The sequence below is a fragment of the Dunckerocampus dactyliophorus genome, chromosome 2 (assembly GCF_027744805.1).
Source record: "Dunckerocampus dactyliophorus isolate RoL2022-P2 chromosome 2, RoL_Ddac_1.1, whole genome shotgun sequence".
In the NCBI taxonomy this organism is placed as follows: domain Eukaryota; kingdom Metazoa; phylum Chordata; class Actinopteri; order Syngnathiformes; family Syngnathidae; genus Dunckerocampus; species Dunckerocampus dactyliophorus.
This window is the reverse complement of record NC_072820.1, coordinates 4,936,532-4,956,428: the sequence shown is the minus strand read 5'-3', so window position 1 is coordinate 4,956,428 and position 19,897 is coordinate 4,936,532. Positions and strand designations below refer to the sequence as shown.

At 41.3% G+C, this 19,897-nt stretch overlaps 2 protein-coding genes across 5 annotated transcripts in view; one reads left to right on the top strand and one right to left on the bottom strand.

Moving 5' to 3' along the window:
- Nucleotides 1-239: 239 nt before the first annotated feature.
- LOC129177578 (WW domain-containing adapter protein with coiled-coil-like) lies at nt 240-13,504 on the bottom strand. The gene is made up of 13 exons (XM_054768844.1): nt 13,176-13,504; nt 12,777-12,810; nt 12,307-12,496; nt 10,640-10,731; nt 9,692-9,801; nt 9,495-9,589; nt 6,762-7,025; nt 6,243-6,359; nt 3,810-3,943; nt 3,573-3,664; nt 3,275-3,458; nt 1,339-1,466; nt 240-1,266 (listed from the first exon to the last, which is right to left on the bottom strand). The coding sequence occupies exons 1-13, from the start codon at nt 13,214-13,216 to the stop codon at nt 1,197-1,199; spliced, it is 1,551 nt and encodes a 516-aa protein (XP_054624819.1). The 5' UTR covers nt 13,217-13,504; the 3' UTR covers nt 240-1,196.
- Nucleotides 13,505-16,085: 2,581 nt separating this feature from the next.
- LOC129177248 (MAGUK p55 subfamily member 7-like) overlaps nt 16,086-19,897 on the top strand; it is a 37,168-nt gene continuing 33,356 nt past the window's right edge. For all 4 annotated transcript variants that reach the window (XM_054768156.1, XM_054768153.1, XM_054768154.1 and 1 more), the window contains exons 1-2: nt 16,086-16,226; nt 17,321-17,432. In XM_054768156.1, the coding sequence (XP_054624131.1) occupies nt 16,195-16,226; nt 17,321-17,432 (144 nt within the window). In that variant the 5' untranslated portion in view covers nt 16,086-16,194. The remainder of the gene's footprint in view (nt 16,227-17,320; nt 17,433-19,897) is intronic.

Genomic DNA, 19,897 nt, shown 5'->3' with positions numbered 1-19,897 from the left:
GCACATCATCTTGTGGACTCCACTCAAGGAAAACAAAAAAAAAAAAAAAAGAGGAAAACTCAACAGCTGAGAGAGAAAATAAATTGCTTTTCTGGGTGTGTACAAATGTAGTTCAATGTGATCTCTCGGTTGTTCATATCAAAAAAGGACAACAAAAAACAGTAAACCCTCATGTTACAAATTTGAATGTTTGAAGGCTATCAGCCACAGCAGCTGAACAAAGAAATATCAGTTTTGAGTTTTATTTTAAAAGATTTAAAAAAAAAAAAAAAAATACTTACTTCCAACTAAGTTTTGCCTTATGACTACAAGCACAATAATTTACATGACTGTCAGTTCAGTCACCTGCTATGCTATTTTACACAATCACCGCACAAAAGGAATGAAACCGTTTCCCCTCAATTTGGATTTGGGAGGAAATGCAAAAATTTGACAAAAAAAAAAAAAGGCAACTATAAAGCAGAACTGATCAAGAGATCACATGAATACGACCTCGTACGTACTAGCAGCTGACCTAGGTCCAATAATGGGGGCGTTTTTTTTTGTTTTTTTATCTCCTAAAATGGCTTTCGAACGTCAGGATTTCAGGAAACAACTTACTTACTGTGTTTTCCGCAAGCATTATTACTGGAGCAAGAAGAACCGGAATGGTGCTCATTCTAGTGCATGAAAATGTGTAACATCACTAGATCATACATGAAATGTCTGATTCGTCAAGTCCACGTGTTGGAAGGTGGACTTTACTGACAAGATCCACCGACCAATCATCAATAATGTTCCGACAGTCTTTTTTTTTATTTTATTTTTTTTTAAGATAATGAACTAATCTTTTTCTGACCACAACATCTAAAACACACCTGAAAACAAACTCAGTACAATACACACAATCCGAGAAGGTGCTGTTTGAAAAGAGCCTGAGGTCCTCTTGTGTCCAGCTTGGCGAGCCGTCACCGTTTCAATGACTCGCAGTGGAGGTTGGAGAAAACAAAACAAAACAAAAAAAAAACAAACAAACATGGCAGACGTGTTCAGGATGATGGATCTCACCCTTGGAAAAGCTGCTGCCGTCTAACAGCCTCTCAGTTGCTCTTGTGGAAGGAGGGGGAGGGGGGATAAGCAGGCAGGCAGGAGCAGCTGTCCACGTCTGGTTGGCTGTTGGCAGACATTGCGAGCCATCTCGTCCCAGTGTGTCCTGCTCAAACCATGTAAGAGTTCTGGTTCTTCAGCTTGTCCAGCTCTTTGCTCTGCTGCCTCAGAAACAGGATTCTGCAAACAGTCGGCATGCACTGAGTCGTGTTTTCAGGAGCAATTCCTTACAACTTCTGTCGTTTGCCTCACCTCTGTTCCCTCAACGTGGCCTGAATTTCACTGACTCTGACCAGGGAGCGAAGGTTTTTCATCTCCGTGCACAGCTCCGACATGTACAGGCTGCCCATGTTGTGGATGTCCTCACGCAGCCGGGCCGCCTGACACAAAGACGGGACAGCGTTATTGTAGGACGACACGACTGCCACGCGAAACGCTATATGACTCTCCATCAGGCGACAATGCAACTGTAGCAGATTATTCATTTAATTACTGCTGTTTTATTGGAGTCTAAAAAGAAGCACGAGACGTGTAAATCCTGAGGAACTGACAGTACCAATGGAGGCATAAATGGATGCCTGTTATACGTCTTGTTATTTCACGGATTACACTCATTAGATTAGGAGGGAGTTAGTTTAAAATGGAAAACTACTGCCTAAATTACTATTTTAAAGCTCCTCTACACTACAGTATTATGCAAATTCTACTTTTTAATGAAGTTATTAGAGTAATGTATATCCCTAGAGCCTGGTTATGAGCACCAAATATGGAAAAAAACATCTCTTTCACTTATTTGCTCTCGATTATTCAATCTCGCTTCCTTTTTACTCACTCGGTGAAACTCGAGTCTTCGGCGAGAATTTGTGAGTCGGTGAAACTCGAGTCTTGGAACAATGTGGTGTCAGTGAAACTAGAGTCTTCATCGAGCAGAGGCGAGTTAGTGAAACTCAAGTCTCCATCGAGCAGGCAACTTCTTATGAGTGGCTGTCTGAAGTGAATCGGGTATTTCATTCATTCGTCACAAAGCGCACGCTGCTGATGCAGTGAATCGGGTACTTAATTCACTTGAGTCACCCGTCACACAACTAGTTGGGAAACTGGAGTCTTTGAATCTGTGAGTCAGTGAAACTTGAGACTCTGTCAAGCACCCGTGAGTTAGTGAAACGCGTGTCTTCTTCAACCCTTGAGTCAGTGAAACTTGAGTCTTCATCGAGCACCCGTGAGTCATTGAAACCTGAGTCTTCGTCGAGCACCAGCGAGTCAGAAAAACATGAGTCTTCATCAACTCGTCAATCAGTGGAACTCGAGGTTTCACCGAACCCCCGTGAGTCAGTGAAACTCGAGTCTTTGTTGAGCAGCCAACTTTTTATGATGAAGTGCATCATGTGAATGGAAGAATCACATGACAGGAAGGAGGAAGTGAGAGTGTGGAGGAGCGTAGTGTGCAGAAGGTTACGTATTGTAGGGACATTTTAACGCGCGCACACACATAGTTCAGCTCCAAAGGTGAAAATTGTAAATAGTTCATGGTGTTATATTTGTAAATAAATTGTTATTTCTATGTAAAACAACCCCTTTTTTGTGTTGTTGATGGTGGTATAGTTGTTTACATATTTCAGCTGTCGCAAAAGCTAAAAATATTTTGTGTCAAAGTGAAAGTTATGCTTGAAATGTATCTTTTCACAAAAAGCTGTTTTTTTCCCTTTTCGAGTTGGGAACTGCTACTTTCCAGAAACGCACCTACGTTGTACCGCTGATTACTAATAGCGGAAAAAGGCAGTTGCAACTTTGATCGTTTTGTTTTCCTTCTGTGTTTAGGCCACCCCGGCTTGATAACTAATAATGTGACTGTGATGTTAGCACCGTAGCTCACATAGCCATCTATGCTGGTGTTGCTAACATTTGTGTCCTCCCTCACTTCATGTAAAGTTTGATGAATGGTATCTATTACGTTGGATTAGTGCAGGGTGCAGAATGTATGATGTAAACACTGTGATAAAGTGCACACCTGCTTCTTGAGACACACTAACACAGCTCATTAGCATTAAAGCTACAGACACAACACGGCATGTTCCTAGTAGGGCATGCATTGCTGAACAAAGGTCAGGGTTAAAGATAGTCAACAGATACAAATGAATGCGTGTTTGAAAATCTGAAAAAGTGAAGACAGTATGTTCTCTCACACTACCTGTTTCTCAGTGTTCTCTGAAGGCCAACCTTGGATATGTTTAATGAGATTCTCATCAAAGTGAGCTGCCAGGGAGGGGGTGAAGGAGCTGGGGGCGTCAGACTGACTTTGGCCGGTGCTGCTGGAAGCGGCGTGGGACAACGCAGCGCCAGCTGTGTTTGATCCCATTGAGAGAATTTCCTGGCTGTAGGGAGAGAGAGAAAGGTGATCCCAGAAAACGTGCAAAAGGTTTCAATATTCGGGCAAATGGGTCAGGATGTCAGGGTTCAACAATGTTCACTTGCTGCATCCTAACTACCTTCTTTGTTGGAGAGTCCTGGGGTCCTCTGGGCGCTTCTCAGAGGTCTGAGCCAGGGGGGTCGGGCCCTGCTTAGCTGAAGATGTACCACCCTACGAAGAGAGGGGAAAATGTGAGCAACACACACAGGACATCTTGTGAAAGATTTATCCAACATATGGAGTGGATGAGGGCGGCCAAAATATTGTGAGTCATTAATAAGAGTGACAGCTTCAAAGCATCGACAGTATTTCTCACCCTAGTCTGTGAAGATGCGACGCTGCTGGGGGTTTTCTGGTTGCCCTGCTGTGTGCCATTCCGTGGTGAAACGTAAGGTCGAGGTGACGATGTGTCTGATGTCAGAGATGCAGGCGACTGGCTGGAGTGCTGGGCTGCAGAGGATAGAGCGTAAGGTCAGTGTAGAGGAGTAAGAGCAAACCTACTGATCAAAGTGCAGACAAATGTAGAGCTGATCCTCAGGTGACGGCACTCTGTGGTTAAGAACACGCTCCCAGAAATTAATTAAAAACGTAATTTTAGTCCATAAACACTCAACTCGCTCAACAACTATGAATACGGGATTCAGTGCGTGCCTCCTCCACAGCTAAACAAGAGTGGATTAACTTTTTACACTTCGTTATGTCTCCCAAGCGTAAGGCATGCTCTTCCGGTGGAAATACGCCAAGGAAAAGGAAAGCCATCACCATGCCACCACTTTTGTCCTCTTAATCGTTCCACTGACGTGACCATCATTAAGGACAACGCTATCTGCTCCTATGAAAGCGACAGTAATAACCAACCAGTGTAGTGGTCTCGTTCGTAACCCGAGGACCACCCGTCGTGGATATTAGCATACAAGTCAAGCATCTAGTCAAACTCTGAAAAATAAACACATGCGCTGATATGCAGTACAGTTGTCCCTCGCGACATCACGGTTCGGAGTCCGCGGCTTCACTCTATCGCGGTTTTTCAAACGTGTCTTGACGAATAAATCATGTTTCGTGGTTGAATGCGGCCTATGATTAGTCAAAAACATGCATATTGAAGCAAATGCCGTAGCATATTTTTTGCCTAAATGAAGCATTGCCAAGCATACAAATGGCTAAATGAACTACAATACAAATACAAGGAATTAGGAAGCCGCATTACAATTGTGAATGTAGTACAGTAATGCCTCGTTTATTGCGATAAGTGAATTTCCGCAAAGAATACCTGTTCAAGACCTTCCACACACCGTTTTTATTATTAGAACCCTCTAAACATGAAAGAACACCCCTGTAATCCCCTTTACAGTCATTTTACCCAGAATAGTACACATAATCAGAGAAAATAAGACATTTTAGACATAAATAAGTGTGTTTCAGTAAATGTCTTCCAGACGTGTGGACAGTAATGTCAGGGATGTCAGGGATTCAGAGTTGAGTTTTAGCTGGAGTAAGTACGGCTACAATAGTAGCCTGTGTTGTTATTATGGTTATGATAATGATTATTATTACTGCTGTTGTTATGTCTACTATGCCAGTTGTGAGATAATTCAAAGAGCAATAAAAGCCTGTTGTTGTCAAGTCTGATGTGTGTTACTAGTGACACCTAGTGGCAGCTCATCAATGTCTTGTATTTTAGTTCATTTCAAACATTTTTGAAATGCTTGATCTAGACCAAGAATATGTAACATTTGCTTAAATATGCATATTTTTAGAACAATAATAGGCTGTAGTCAACCACAAAACAGCGATCATTTATTCATTTATGAAAAACCACGACCGAGCGAGGGAGCGACGTTCGAACTGCGATGTGTCGAGGGACGACCGTATTCTACATTGGTCGCTAGGTGTTAGCAATTGTTCTGTGAGACAAGCACCAGACTTGACTGCCGGAACAACAGGCTTTTATTGCAGGTTTAAATGATCTTATAACATAATAATTATTAGAGAATAAATTATAACAATAATAATCATTACAACAACAACAAGGGTTACTGCTGTGGCTCTGAACGCTCAACGTCACTTCCTGTCCACACATCCGGAAGACATTTATGGCAGCACAGAAGAGCACGAGTCTTATTTAGGTCTTAAAAGGCTTATTTTCTCTGATTATATCTACTGTATTGGGTAATACGAGTGTAAAGGAGGCTACAGGGGTGTTGCTTCATGTCTAAAGGACTATAATGATGTTATCCTTTATCCGTAATTAGCAGATCACAAACAGGTTTCCTATGCTGTAACTACGACAATACTCGATTTATAAAAAAGGAATCCACTTATCCCGGCCGGGTCTGGAACCAATTAACCGCAATAAACAAGTGATTACTGTACTGTGGAAGAAGCCTTAAGGCAACCATTTACTAGTTTGAATCAACTTTTTCACAGCAGTAATTTTGATACAGTAAAACAGTAAATACAATTTACAAATTGGACTGGATAAAAGGGCTAATACAGGAGTGTATTGTTACAGTAAGTGGCATTCTAGTCGTATGTGGTCATTAGACAACATATCTAATAGTGGCATCAGACTTTTGCTCCGTGCTGTAGACCCAAAGTTAACTTTCCGGAAATGTGGAACTTCCCTGTCTGAAGGTCAGTGACAACAGTGGGTTTGCAAACCGAGTTAAGGGCATAAAGGACAGCGGGACCTTTGAAAAAGTACTGGCTGGGCATCGGCAGATGGTGAGGAACGGCGTGGAGGTCGTACCTTGGTTGGCGTGCTGAGCAGCTGAGAGCAGAGCAGTGATGTTGAAAGCGGGTCCAGCAGTGAGGAGCTTATGAAGCACAGACCGCAAGGAAGCTTGGGTGACAGCGGCTGCCAAGACTGGAGGGGAGGAAGAAGAAATGCAAACACACACACGCATACGGGTGAGTGACACACAAGTGAGTGCAGCGCAAAAGTACAGCAATGTTAGAAAAAAAAAAGATACCCATCACCGACAACAGCCAGCTTATTATAAATTCCACTTAACAAGCATGTGCGTGTCTGCAAGGCACACTCTTGGTTAGGAACAGCTGTGTGCGGTCACCCGCTTAAAACTGGTTCAAAAACAAACACTTACATGGAAAGAACAAAACAGGAAGCTTTGAAAGCTGTGTATACAACATTCGGTGGCACAACTATAAAAGTCAGACTGTTAGTAAAGGACAGAACACAGACGTCCCTTTTTACACGTTAAAATCACCAACAAAATGCATCATTTTACATTCAATGGGATGCCCTCACCCTCGTTGAGCTTGGCCATGTCCATCCCTCCATTGTTCATCTGCAGAGTAGCTTGAAGTGCAGGCAGGAGCTGCCGCAGGAGGGCTGGGTCCTGAAGCAGTGCCGGAGACTGGGACTGGACACTCTGAGTTAACTGGCCCGCGGAGGAGGAAGAGGAGGAGGATGAGGACATGGTAGTCGGGGCGGAAGTTGAGTTTAGGCTCTGAGAGGAAGAGCACACATGGCCGGAGTTGGACACACTGGATTGGTCCCCTGAAGTGTTCTCTGAAAAAGACAAGTGAAGCCTTAATAAACTTAATCATAATAAAATATTGCTTCCTTTAAAGTAACCATTTCCCACAGAAATGTACAGGAACTGTAATATTCTGAGGGTTCCGTGCATTTACAAGATACTGACCATCGGTTACTGTTTCAATATAAATTTTAGCACTGTGTACAGACCGGATACTTTGTTTTCTAGCACCATATTTTCTGTATTTTCACTGTATTCTGTATTTATTTGAGTATAAGTTGCATCAGTGAAAAAATACATGACCAAGATTTAAAAAAAAAAAAATTGTCAGTCGCTGCGGCTCCTAACGACATTAAATTCACGAGAGGACAAAGCCAGAGGGAGGGAGTGGTGTTTACGCCAACAAGGAGACAAACTAAAGCTACAGCTGTAAAATGTCAGAATGTTCTCGAAGCAGACACTTTGAAGATGTGACATGACGCCTGGGTGCATCCTAGTGTGTAGAAATATATTAAAAAGCCGAATTTTAACACCATTCACCCATTAAAAACTTGTGTGTGTGTGTGTGTGTGTGTGTGTGTAGTTTAGTCAGTGGCTGACATATCAGCAACAATCTCCAAGGTAGACATAAGTGTCCTAATTAAACAACACTGCTGTCTAAAATGACATTTATCAAGGCACACGGGTATCATATAATTACAGTTACACGTGACTTACACACTCAAACTCGTGTGTTGTCTCGTGACACGCCCCTACTGATCAGTTTTGACAGTTAGAAGTAGGGCTGCGATATAGCCAAGCATCCCGATATTTAACCCTACGATAAATTATTGATATGCGCTCGCCGTGTATACTTTTTAAAATTATTATTAAAATACAGCCGCTATAAAGGTCTACCTCAGCCAGTCACCATTTTATACGTCATCTTGGAAGATCTCCTCGCGAGAGTGGCAGAAAATTGGGACGGAAGTCACAAGGGAAGGAGAATAAAAGAACGCAGAAGGAGAAAAAACAAACAAACAAATCCCGCCCCCTGTGGCAAACTCGGGCAGGTGAAGTTCAATGGAAATATGTGGCAGCATAGTTGAAATCCTAAGTGTGGACTCACTTTAGCTTTTACAGCATGGATGAGCCAACGCTGACTTTGCGTGATGTGAGAAGTCTCAAGAAAATACGACACGCGGGTGGCACGACAGTCATGCACAGTCACCACGTTCGTGGCCACGCTCGTGGAGAAACTGCCTTGTAAGAGAAGTGTTGATTTTTCCATTCAAATGCTAAATGTTGTTATTTAGCCTTATCCGGGTCATTCTCTGTCTCTTTCCCCTGATTATGTCATTACTACTACACCACACTGAATTAGGATGCTCTGATCAGGGTTTTATGCTGCCGATTCCAATCATCCACGGGTGAAATCGGCCAATACTTGGATCAATTATACATTTTCAATTTATTCATGATGAGTGCTATTGGCCAGCGGTGAGAAGACATGTCCCTCGTCAAACTTACACGGGATGAGACCCCTTCTTTAAAGAGACTTTGCATGTACGTTGGTGGAGCTCTAGCAGGACTTCAAAGGAGCACATTGGTGTGCTCCCAGTGAGAGCACTCGAAAACTCTCCATACTCAGTCAAGTGTTCGGTCTTCAAACGCCGTATTAAATTAAAACTTTTTAACGTGCTACCCCTGCAAGATAGCTTTTGTGGCATGTGTTGGCAGTTAAGTTCCACACGGCAGACATGATTGTTTTTGTTTTGGCACGCCTGCGTGTGTGTGAAGGAAAGTGAGGGGGACACGACCCAAGACGTTAGGGCAAGGCACTATACTGCACGCAGGGATCACTAAAGGCTGCAGCCAACAATAGTATGAGCCTCAGGTGAACAGCTTTGAAAGGCATTTATCGTATACGCTGATCACGTGATTTTTCACGGAAATTAGCTGATACTGACCGGTGGCCAATCAGAACCTCCTGACACTAAACATTTATTTTTGTTATGCTTCTTCTTAATAGATTCGACCTACTTGAGAGACGACATGAGATGTTGTGTTTCCTACACAAGTTTAAAATAGTGTCATTGTTTGTCAGACACCTGAAATAAAACATCCATCCATTTTCTAAACCGCTTTACCAGTCACAGGTAAGCTGGATGGGGCCTATTCCAGTTGAAGGCTGCAAAATATAAACTATAAAATTATTAATTTTTTGTTTTCTTTCACCCTATCACCGTATGGAGATACTACTGTTTTCGTGAACCATGTATCGTATGGTATGGAGAGGTACTGTGAGATTCCCAGCCCTAAACTGTTTAAAAGGTGCACTACAGACACATACAGGACTCTAGCGGACCAGCAACGACCACAGAAGACATTGTCCGCACAGCGTGACCCCTTCAATCATCAACTTTGGGTCACGGTTTATTTGTATCGCAAATTGGAGTTTGAAAAACAGCGCTTCTAAAATCGTACAGCGTATGCTCAGCTCAAGTCAACCACTGACTTACTCGTAGCTTTGTCCTGTAAGGCCTCTTGTCTGTAGTCCATGTCTCGGGGGAAACTGTTCGCCGCCAACTTGACTGAGTCCCTCTGTCGTTGCTCTCTGGAGGAGATGCAAAGCAGAAATGACAACAACAAAAAACATTGCAACAAGCAAGTAACAATGTGTTGTGACACTATGAGCAAACAGTCCGTAGCGGCTTGCCTCTCCAACAGGTCCTTGGGCTTCTCCCACTGGGAGACCTCAGTTCTACAGTTGTAGTAGTACTTCTTCCCAGAAGAGCTGATGTGTTCTGTCCAGTCATCTGCTGGGTCCTGGTCATGACAGACGTACTTAAATGTGTATTTCATTAACACAAACCACAGATGATATGCTCACTGTAAGGGAGGGGTGCCCAGTACGTCGATCACGAGCTCCCGGTAGATCACTAAGGCAGTTTAGGTCAATCACGTAAATGTCACTTTGTAGATGTCATATGACATCAGTCAGCTGACATTAAGCTCCCCTCCTGATTCGCTCTTGCTCCCCCGCGGCGTTTCAAGCTACTCACGGGGATGCAACTTTTATCTTTATTATTCTGATTACGGATAAACTAACTCACCAAAAGTTATGTGTTCACTTGTAGCAGCTAGTTATGTATGGGGGAAAAAAAAGCGTCTTGACGGCTTTGCTTCGCATCATGAACTCCGCTAGAGAAATCAGTGTTTTCTACACATCCGCTTCTTAAACTATTATTTCATGATGAAACAGAACATGCGGCCATTGCTGAAACCTTTTCAATATGTTGCCTTGACTTCAGCTGCATTGTCTTTTGCATAATCATCTTAAATTTTATATATGTTGTGTTTATAGAAAGAGGTAGATCATTTGCATTGTAACTCGCATGCTGAAAAAGCGTGTGCGCCCGATATACATGTATAACGTACGTATATATTTACAGTAGGAGGTAGATCTTTGGCACTTGGTCATTTTAAAAGTAGCTGGCGGGCTGAAATACGTGTGCGCACCCGTGCTGTAAGGCAACATATTGTGAAAATGAAGAATTTGATATGGACAGTCACAGCACATCGGGGAGCCTGCATGTTTTTATTGCACATTGCTGATGTGTAGTTGGGAAAGAAGGTTTTCAATACATGCTGGACACCCTCTTACTCGTTCTGCAGGCCGGCTCTGAGCTGAATGCGAGTCGGCACCATGGTGGGAGCTGCTGTTTTGAGAGTTCTCATGAGGAGAGTCGCTGGTCCCTACAACAAAGCCATGTATCATCATATCATTGTAGAAGAAGGAAAAGCACAACGAGGTGGCCATTTCTGCAAAACAGTGTTTCCCATACATTCATAAATAAGCACACATTTGGACCGCCACAAACAGATTTGGCGCTGGCTGTAGGCCCTCGCTCCTCAACAAATTATAACACACCAGATCTGCCAGAGAATAAGACTGTGGTGCCATTCGCAATATATAACAAGTAATCACACCCCTGTAGAAACTCTTTCAAACAAGCATCTAGTCTGAAGTCTTTTGGAGAGATTGAAATGAAAGCACATATCGCTCCTCTCAACAAGCAGCGAGTGCAGCTGTGGGCCCCTCCCCCATCACAAAAGCGCTCACTTGTGGCTCGGTCTTGTTTGTGACATTTGGAAAAAGAAAAAAAAAAAGACAACAAAATGACGTGACAGAAGAAAGTTCATTTGCAGTTTTTGTCTAACTTATTTGTTGTCATGTTTTTACATATGGGGGTGGGGGGGATTGTTTTTACTAAGCAGCCCGGTGCTAATTGTAAATATTCAAAGCATGTTTTGGGCAGGTAACTACCATAAAAAAGGTATAATTTGGCTGAACAGAGTCTGATTGGGGAAGTAAACAAGCCATTAAACTGAATTACACTGAATTTAATGTAAACTATAAATATAGTAGTGCATTGCTGTCAAATGTTAAAAATAATTGGAGTTACTTTGCGTTTTCAGCAAACTAACTTTTGTAGCTGTAAGAGAAAGGTTTGTTTTATAGATTTATAGAATACAGTAATCGCTCGTTTATTAATTTCTTAATTGGTTCCAAACCTGACCGTGATAAGTGAATTTCCACAAAGTAGGATCCCTTATTTATAAATGAAAAATGTTCATGAAGCAAAAGAAAACCTGTTAATCTTCTAAATATGATTTTTAACATGACGTGAATAGAGCCCTCGAGACATGAAATAGCACCCCTATAGTCACATTTACACTCGTATTCCTCAATATAGTAGACATAAGAAAAAATAAGGTGTTTAAAACATAAGTAAGACTCGTGCTCGTGTACGCTGCTGCAAATGTGTTCTGGTGCTTGGGGACCTGGAGCAGGAAGTGGAGTTGAGTTTTAGCTTGGCATGGGTGACGACTGCAACAGGAGCTCGTGTTAGGGATTATTGCGCTTGCTGTTAGATAATAAAAGCTTGTTGTTCCGGCTATCGAGTCTGTTACTTCTGTGTTCTACTCAATCATCACACCATCTTTGAATGCATCTTCTGAATGCCTTTTTATGTTTAAAAATGCTTAATTTAGTAAAGAAAATATGAGCAATTGTATTGTGAGACTATTGTTATCATGTCACGAGTTTGTATGCAATTCTCAACCCTTCTAAATGTAAACACATGGCAATGACGTAACTTAGTTGTGCATCAGGAAACAGGGAAAATTAACATTGAAAAAACATTTCAGAAACCTGTTCACAAACAACAGCCATGTGTTTTCCTGCAGCCACCAGAAGGACACATTCTGTCTGCAGGAAAAATGTTCCGCATCTGTGTACGTGTGCAACACTCCAAGGTTGTGGCTTACCATTTTTCGCCCGAACGGTGTGAGAGATCTTTGCCTTGCCGTGTCCTGTGCTGTCAACATGTTTGTTGACAGGACTTTCATCCGAGCGCCGCAGCATCTTATAAGGGGGCGTGGATTCTGATGAGCCATCCCGCACCTTGTCGTAACGGTGAAGGCTGCTGGACTGGCTCTTTGGCTGAGATTTATGGGTCTGGAAAGGGTAAACAGAAAGCAGAAATGCATGTATTATTTAGTAAAGGGGAAAATATGTCCCTTGTACTGTTTACTGGCATTGTTGTGTGAACGGCTACCACATTGAGACTATAGAAAATCAAATGTTTACATAGAAATATTCATGAGTGTGGTTGGGATTGCGCTCCTTACTAGCCAGCTAACCATACAACCGTAAAATATTTATTGGGCAATTAGCAATTAGCCACTTTGAGGTGGGCTGGTGTCTGTTAAGAGTGGAAAAAATCAAACAATGATACCTGATAGGATTGTGAATCCCTTCTGTCGGTGCACCTAGGTAGACAAAACAAACGACATCAAAAATTACCAAGCAATACGTGATTAAAAAAAAGAATATCTTTGCATTATTTTCAAACATGTTTCATCGTCCTATATCTCAAATAAAAACGGGCTACACTGTTTAGTTATTACCACTTATGCTACCAAATGTGTTGTAAATAAGATCAGCAAAACTGATGTTTAGCTAACGGTAAATATGCAGCCTACATCCGCAACGCGATTGCAATTTGTTAGCATTTAGCGCTAGCAGCTAATCGCTAACAGGAAACCTAGCAGGGCGAACGATCCGCGGCTTACATTAGAGTGAGATGTATTTAAAACATAATGTGTCCAAATGTGAAAGCCAGTGCTTAATTTACCCATCACTGACTCTTGCTGGTTTCCTTGCATACATCACCATCAAGGCCGTGGTGATGTGTGCGTGTGTGTGTGTTAGCGAGAGGGGGGACCGTGGCCTCCTGACTGCTCTGCTCTTGGTTCTCTTTTTTTGCCTCAAAGCTTCCTGGACCCACTTTCTCCAACCAAACAACGACCTACAAGGCGCGCACCGACAACCAGCGCAACATTACGGGTGGTGTTGAGTTAATACCCCCCCGTGAGCATCATTTGGCACGTAGACACGGTAAGCTAGGATCGGCCGACGTCGCTAAGCAGAAAGCAGCAGTGACGGGAGGAAACCAACACCACAAATTCCACAGTGTTTGGCTAAGACAAGTTCCGTTTGTTGCCTGTCAGTATAAAGGACCACAGATCGCAGACTAAAGGAAGAAAAACGTCAGTTGTGTGAAGTAATCGTTTAATAGCACGCCTTCGCAATGTTATACTAAAAAAACAGCTCAAAATACACGCTCAAGAAAGTCGTGAGAATAAGTCGCATAAATATCACAAAGCGTATGTGATGACGAAATAATCTTTTGTTCTTTTAAGTGAGATGTTTTCTATGACGATGTTGTGAAAAATGCCAGAGCGCCAACCGTCACCATTGTGTTTTATTTTGAAAAAGACTATAACATTTCCGGTACTTGCGTAGCTGTCAGTGGACAAAATGACGTATCTGAAAAGGACGCTCGTATGATGCCTCTGTGTTTATTCTACAGTATGGGACACACCCACGTCTGCTCTCTCCTGTCCATCAGTGGACACAGCGTGTTAATATCAGCACATATTTCCTGAGCTGTCATCTTTTTATGCACACGAATATATTCAGATCGTTTAGCTACGTGATAAATGACATTTCCCAAAATGCTAAATGTTTTGCAGCTGATTACTGGGAATACTATCTTGGACCATCTATAATCATAATGATAAACATATTTTTGAATAAATTAAAGAAAAATAAAAGTAAGAATGAGAGCATAAAAATAATGTACTAATGTTAGCCACTTTGAGAAACCATTGTTTACAAGGTACATGGAATGGGGCTTTATATTTCAATAAGGTATTATCTGGCATCTATTATACATTTATGTATTAATTAGCATGTTTATGTTAGTTTTATCTATAATATATTCTGTATTTATCTATTCATTACACAAAATTTCTGTCAGTTTTTTCTCCTATAGTTGTTTAATTAAATACATTATTTAAATACATTAAAGTGAACAGACTACCGGTAGGATTTATGCTCTGCTTCTTCCCTTTTCGGATAAGTTGAATTGTGCAAGTGTAAGATGTACTGTACTCCAATGTAATTATGTGAAGCAAACCATTTCTACCACCTCACACGAATCACCTAAACCAGGGGTGTCCAAAGTGCGGGCCAGGAGGGGCCATGTCAAAAATAGCGCGTTAACGGCGGTAACTAATATATTTCATCAATTAAGTTATTTGTTTGTGTGTAATTAACGCACACACATCATGGTAAGGCAGGCTCTCTATTATGACGACAGACAGCGGGACAGTGTAGCTCCCCACTGAGTCACACTGTGCCTGGCGCTCTTTTATAACTTTATTCTTACCTGAACACATCAACAGCAGTGCAATTCCAACACCATATACCTGTATGTGTTCTCCTACACTAAACGAACACGTCTCTAGTCCATTCATTGCAACACTTCCTTATTGTCACGAGACAGAGCGCGAGATGCGTTCATGGACACTCCGAAAATCACAACAAAGTCTTTATTATGCGTGTATGGGTGGTCTAAATAAACAGAAATGCAATGAAAATCAATAAGTGGATATTCTTATCACTCACTTTGTAACTCTTAATGCGGAAGTACAATTTACTGCATTTAAGTGTGCTCGGAAATCGGAAATTCACTCAAAACGTGAATTCAACTTAAATGAAGTGGTGTCTTTGAACGCAACTCCTTGTTGCGCTTAACAACACAGTTAATGTCTGATTCAAGTATTGTGCTATCAAAGAAACCAGTGTTAGGTAAATACATTTTCAGACATGTGTGCCATCTCTTAACGTGATTTAAATGTTAAGTTAATTTGGCGCTGTTAATATGTACAAATACATATAACCCTGCACCGTCATTTATCTTTCTTTCAATAAAATACTGTAAAAACTGCATATTTCAGACATGGCAATGGTATTAGTTTCATTTATTTTGAACATGCATATAAGTTATATTTGAATACATCACATAGTACAATTTACTGTTCTTCTTGTCCAAAAAGGAGTAGGAAGAAGCAAAGCTTATTTAATCCTACCCCCCATCCGTTTCACATCAATTGCAATACATTCGTTCACTTCCTGTATTCCAAATGTACTCTTTGCTAGTTTAAAATGCATAGGTAATGTGATAATAAGATAAGGTAATACAAGGTAACATAGTGTGACATGGTGATTAATCATTTGAAAGCCGTGATTAATCTGATTAATTTTTTTAATCATTTGACAGCCCTACTAATAACACCAATAATAGTAACAGACTACTGTATGTTCGATTCATTTTAGCCTGTTAACAAAATTAAAAAATATAGTAATGTGGCCCTCTGTATCCTTTGTTTTTAAACAAAAAAAAAGTATTTTGTCCACCCCTGACCTAAACTCTAACCCACTTGTGACTGTTGTGAATGATCATTTCCACATCATTAAGCATATTTTCATCATATTGACCTATGAATCAAAAGCAATTTCTATATTTCCATAGGTGCCCACCAAATAAAGTTTGAGAATGGCCTCGGCGTGACGTTGTTCAGATCCATTTCTATATATTTTCCTCCAGCGTGCAAAGTGAACAAGTAAAGGCTGTTGTGTTCGCCACCCCGTAACTGCTCTATTGATCGTCTGCTGGCTTGATTTAGGTCAGAGTTGGCATGTATTGACCGAATAAGAGTGTCTTTTACAGTCCGACCGGAACACTTTACAACTTCTCTGTGCAAGTGAGTGCTGAAAGCTCTTACTCCTCCGCGGTGGCAGAAAATATGCGACCTGCGACCTCCAAGCACCATGACGGGTAAGTGGGATTCTGCAACGAAACACTGGCCGCCGCAACTTTATGGCCACTTGCTGAATGCCATGAAGGCTTTACAAAGATAATAATGATACGTTTTGATTGAAACAAAGTTCTTCCTTTAAAGATATGTTTGTTTTTGTGGTATTAGTTTGACATTGTGTAGAAGTGCACCGGTACTGGTACTGGTACTGGAAACTGTACTGTATCGTTTGATATCACAAAGACAAAATAGGTGATTGAATGGATGAATGACATTTTATCTTATGGCAATTGCAAAATGCCATCACGCTTTTGTAGTAATTGCACTTACAGTACGCATATTCCAATAATGTGTTCATGTTGCGATACCTCTCACAAACAACAGGGGGCAGTAATATCTTAGAAGATGGGTTACAGTATTATGAATTCAGCTTTCTCAGCCTCTTTTCCCTGAACCACACATGAACTACTTTTTATTTCTTTGGACTACTATTTTAACAGAAATACAGAAGTTGTACAGCACGAGACAAATTTATACTGAATTGAATTAAATACACAAACAGTTGTGATCAAAAGTTTCCATACACTTGTAAAGAACATAATGTCATGGCTCCCTTGAGTGTCCGGTTATTTCTACAACTCTGATTTTTCTCTGATAGAGTGATTGGATTCGATTGTTCAGGTCAGTGATTTGCGTTTTCAGATCCGTGCTGAGCTCCTTTGGCTTTCCCATTGTTGAGTTTGTGGGCGTTTGTATCCTACGAGCACTGTTTTAATGGCCTCAGAGAAGTCACCAGCAAGAAGTTAAGAGGCCACGCTATGAAGCTCCTTTCAATGACGCGGCATTCTAAGTCACCAAAATTGCTAATTCATGTTGCCAGCAGATTTGGTCACATTTTCAGTTGACCCATAATAAAGTCCTAAAAGAACCAAACTTCATGAATGTTTTTTTGTGACAAAGAAGTACCTGTTCCAGTCACTCTTTCAGAGTCGTAGGAATAACTGGAAACTCAAAGCGAGCCATGACGTTATGTTCTTCACAAGTGTATGTAAACTTTTGACCACAACTGTACCCCACACTCTCGCCATGTTTGTTTAACCTTTCACCTTTCCAGTATGTTGCCATCAGCTCCAATATCTGGGACGGGGTCTCAAGCAGATCAAGAAGCGCACTACCGCTTCCTCCACAGCATGTTGATGGAGAAGAAGCTCCACCTGCTCTTTAAGGTAAGGACTGGTTTACGTTAGACTACTCGCTATTTTTCCTGCATGCGTGTGGATTGTGTGTAAACATACGGTACTCTACGTAAAAGGTGTCTCTTGGCTGCACTTCTAGTGTTGGATTTTCTTGTCCGATCAGATTTCGGCTTCTATGTGTTGCCATGTCAATCTAATCTGCCCAGGGCCTTCAGAATCAGGAGCGCAGGCTCATGTCATATAAACACTATCAGCAATGGGGCTGTTTCTTTAACCAATTAGATTTCAGATTCACCTCACAGTTAGGCGGCCCGCAATCACGTCAGCATTTTGTCTACGAATAATCAGCATTCCTGATGAGCCTGATGTGTTTTATTTACATTTTTTCATGTTTTTGTCAGGTTATTAAATAAATATTGACTCTGACCACAAGCACAAGGAAGGTTATGTTGCATTTTTCTATATGATTGAAAGCATCCTTGTAACGTGATAGTGGTGGTATTAAGAGGTGGATTAAGTCGATTACGTCCCCGCTGAAGTCTTATAGGCTCTGATTACAATGTGCAGATGTACCTTATTTGTATTTTATTATCTTCTCGAAGTAATTTTAGACTTGCACATTTGCATTATCCTCTCAAGGGACGATACAGTAATCCCTCGCCACTTTGTGCTTCGAATATCACGGCTCCACGGTTTTTCAAAACTATATGAACAAATCATCGCTACCTTGTGGTTGAATATGGCCTGTTAGTCGTCAAAAATATGCACACTTTACTCATTCAATCCCAGACATTTTTCAAAATTCAACCCCTTCAGTAGCGGCCATTTTGACGGATTTTTCAAGAATATTGTGATCTATGGCTACATAAACATGGAACCTACCAAAAGAAAGATGAGACTCCCGTCTTTCATCAGAAAAAAAAAGTTTGCTTCTACCTTTTTCTGTTCTTTAGTAATCAGCAGTAGAACATCGGTAAGTTTCAGGAAAATATCAGTTCCTGACTAGAAAAAGTCAAAAGATACATTTCAAGCATAACTTTCACTTTGACACGAACATGCTTTTGCTTTTGTGACAGCTCAAATGTGTAAACAACTACGCCGACATAAACAACACAAAAAAGGGGTTGTTTTACATCAAAATAACAATTGATTTAAAAATATAACAACATGAACTATTCTGACATTTGGAACTTGTGTTCAAATTTCCCTCCAATGCGTAACCTTCTGCTCGCTACACTCCTTCATGCTCTCTCACTTCCTCCTTGCTGTCGAGGGTGGTATTTACAAGCAAAAGATCCATGCTGAGGTCTTATCAAATGCACTTCTGCCACCTTGTGGCCGTTTTTATGGTCTACAACGGCTCTAACAGTGACATCTTTTAGCGTGCACCTGTGTCATCACCTCTTTTTGCCTCTCGCGCAAAAAAAGTATGTTTGGCATCAGCCGTTAGGGTTCATAAAAACGTATACATATTTGGTTTTGAATGAGTTAAGCAAATTTGACATATTGCCTAAATTATATATGCCTAAATTAAGCATTTTCAAGCAGGAAAATGGCTACATGGACCGCCATACTGTATAAATACCCTATAAGGCACCCAGAAGATGCATTCAAAGACATTGTGACGATTGTCACTAGGTGTCAGTAATGTTACAATAATGAGACAATAGCCACCGCAGGAAGTACTGTACAGAAACCAGAAGTTAGAAAAAAAAGAACAAGGAACTCTCCCAATGCTAATGTGAGGCTATACTGTTTTATTTATGTCTTATGTATTATTTTCTCTTATTATGTCTACGATATTGGGTAATGTGAGTGTAAAGGTGACTATAGGGGTGTTATTTCATATCTAGAGGGCTCTAACAATGTTAAACACATTCAGATGGTCGTAAACAGGTTTTCTACAAAAATATTACATTTCTAAATACTCGGGGTGTAATGAGACACTCAGTTGACGAGACGATACCCAAGATTGAGTCTACAAGAACGAGACGAGACAAGATTTTAATATTACTTTTACGAAAAGTACAATGGAAAAATATATGGCAATCTACTCATTTAATTTCTACTTTGTTACACTCTACGTCTGCAGTCTGTGTGTATGCTAGCGGCCCCGCCTCCACCCACCGAGACAGAGAGACTGTAGGACTGACAAAAGGGCTCACTTCATGCCGTCGTTCTATGGAAGAAGCGCGCCAAGGTGCTGAAACCAAATGCACAGAGTGAACCTCTTCATGCCTGTTTGGAGGCAGGAGGCGAGGAAGACGGGCCCGCGTGCACATGGCAACATATTAGGGCCGGCAAAACGATCGTGTTCATTCTCATTTATTGTGTGATTTCATGAATTTATTTATTATCGGCCCAGGCTTGGTGCCCATGAGACATTTTTTTTCCCGAATGAAAAATCTTTTTAAAATCGGGAGATCTTGTGAGACCCCTAATAAATACGGAATCCTACTTTGCGGAAATTCATTGATCCCGGTCGGGTTTGGGAC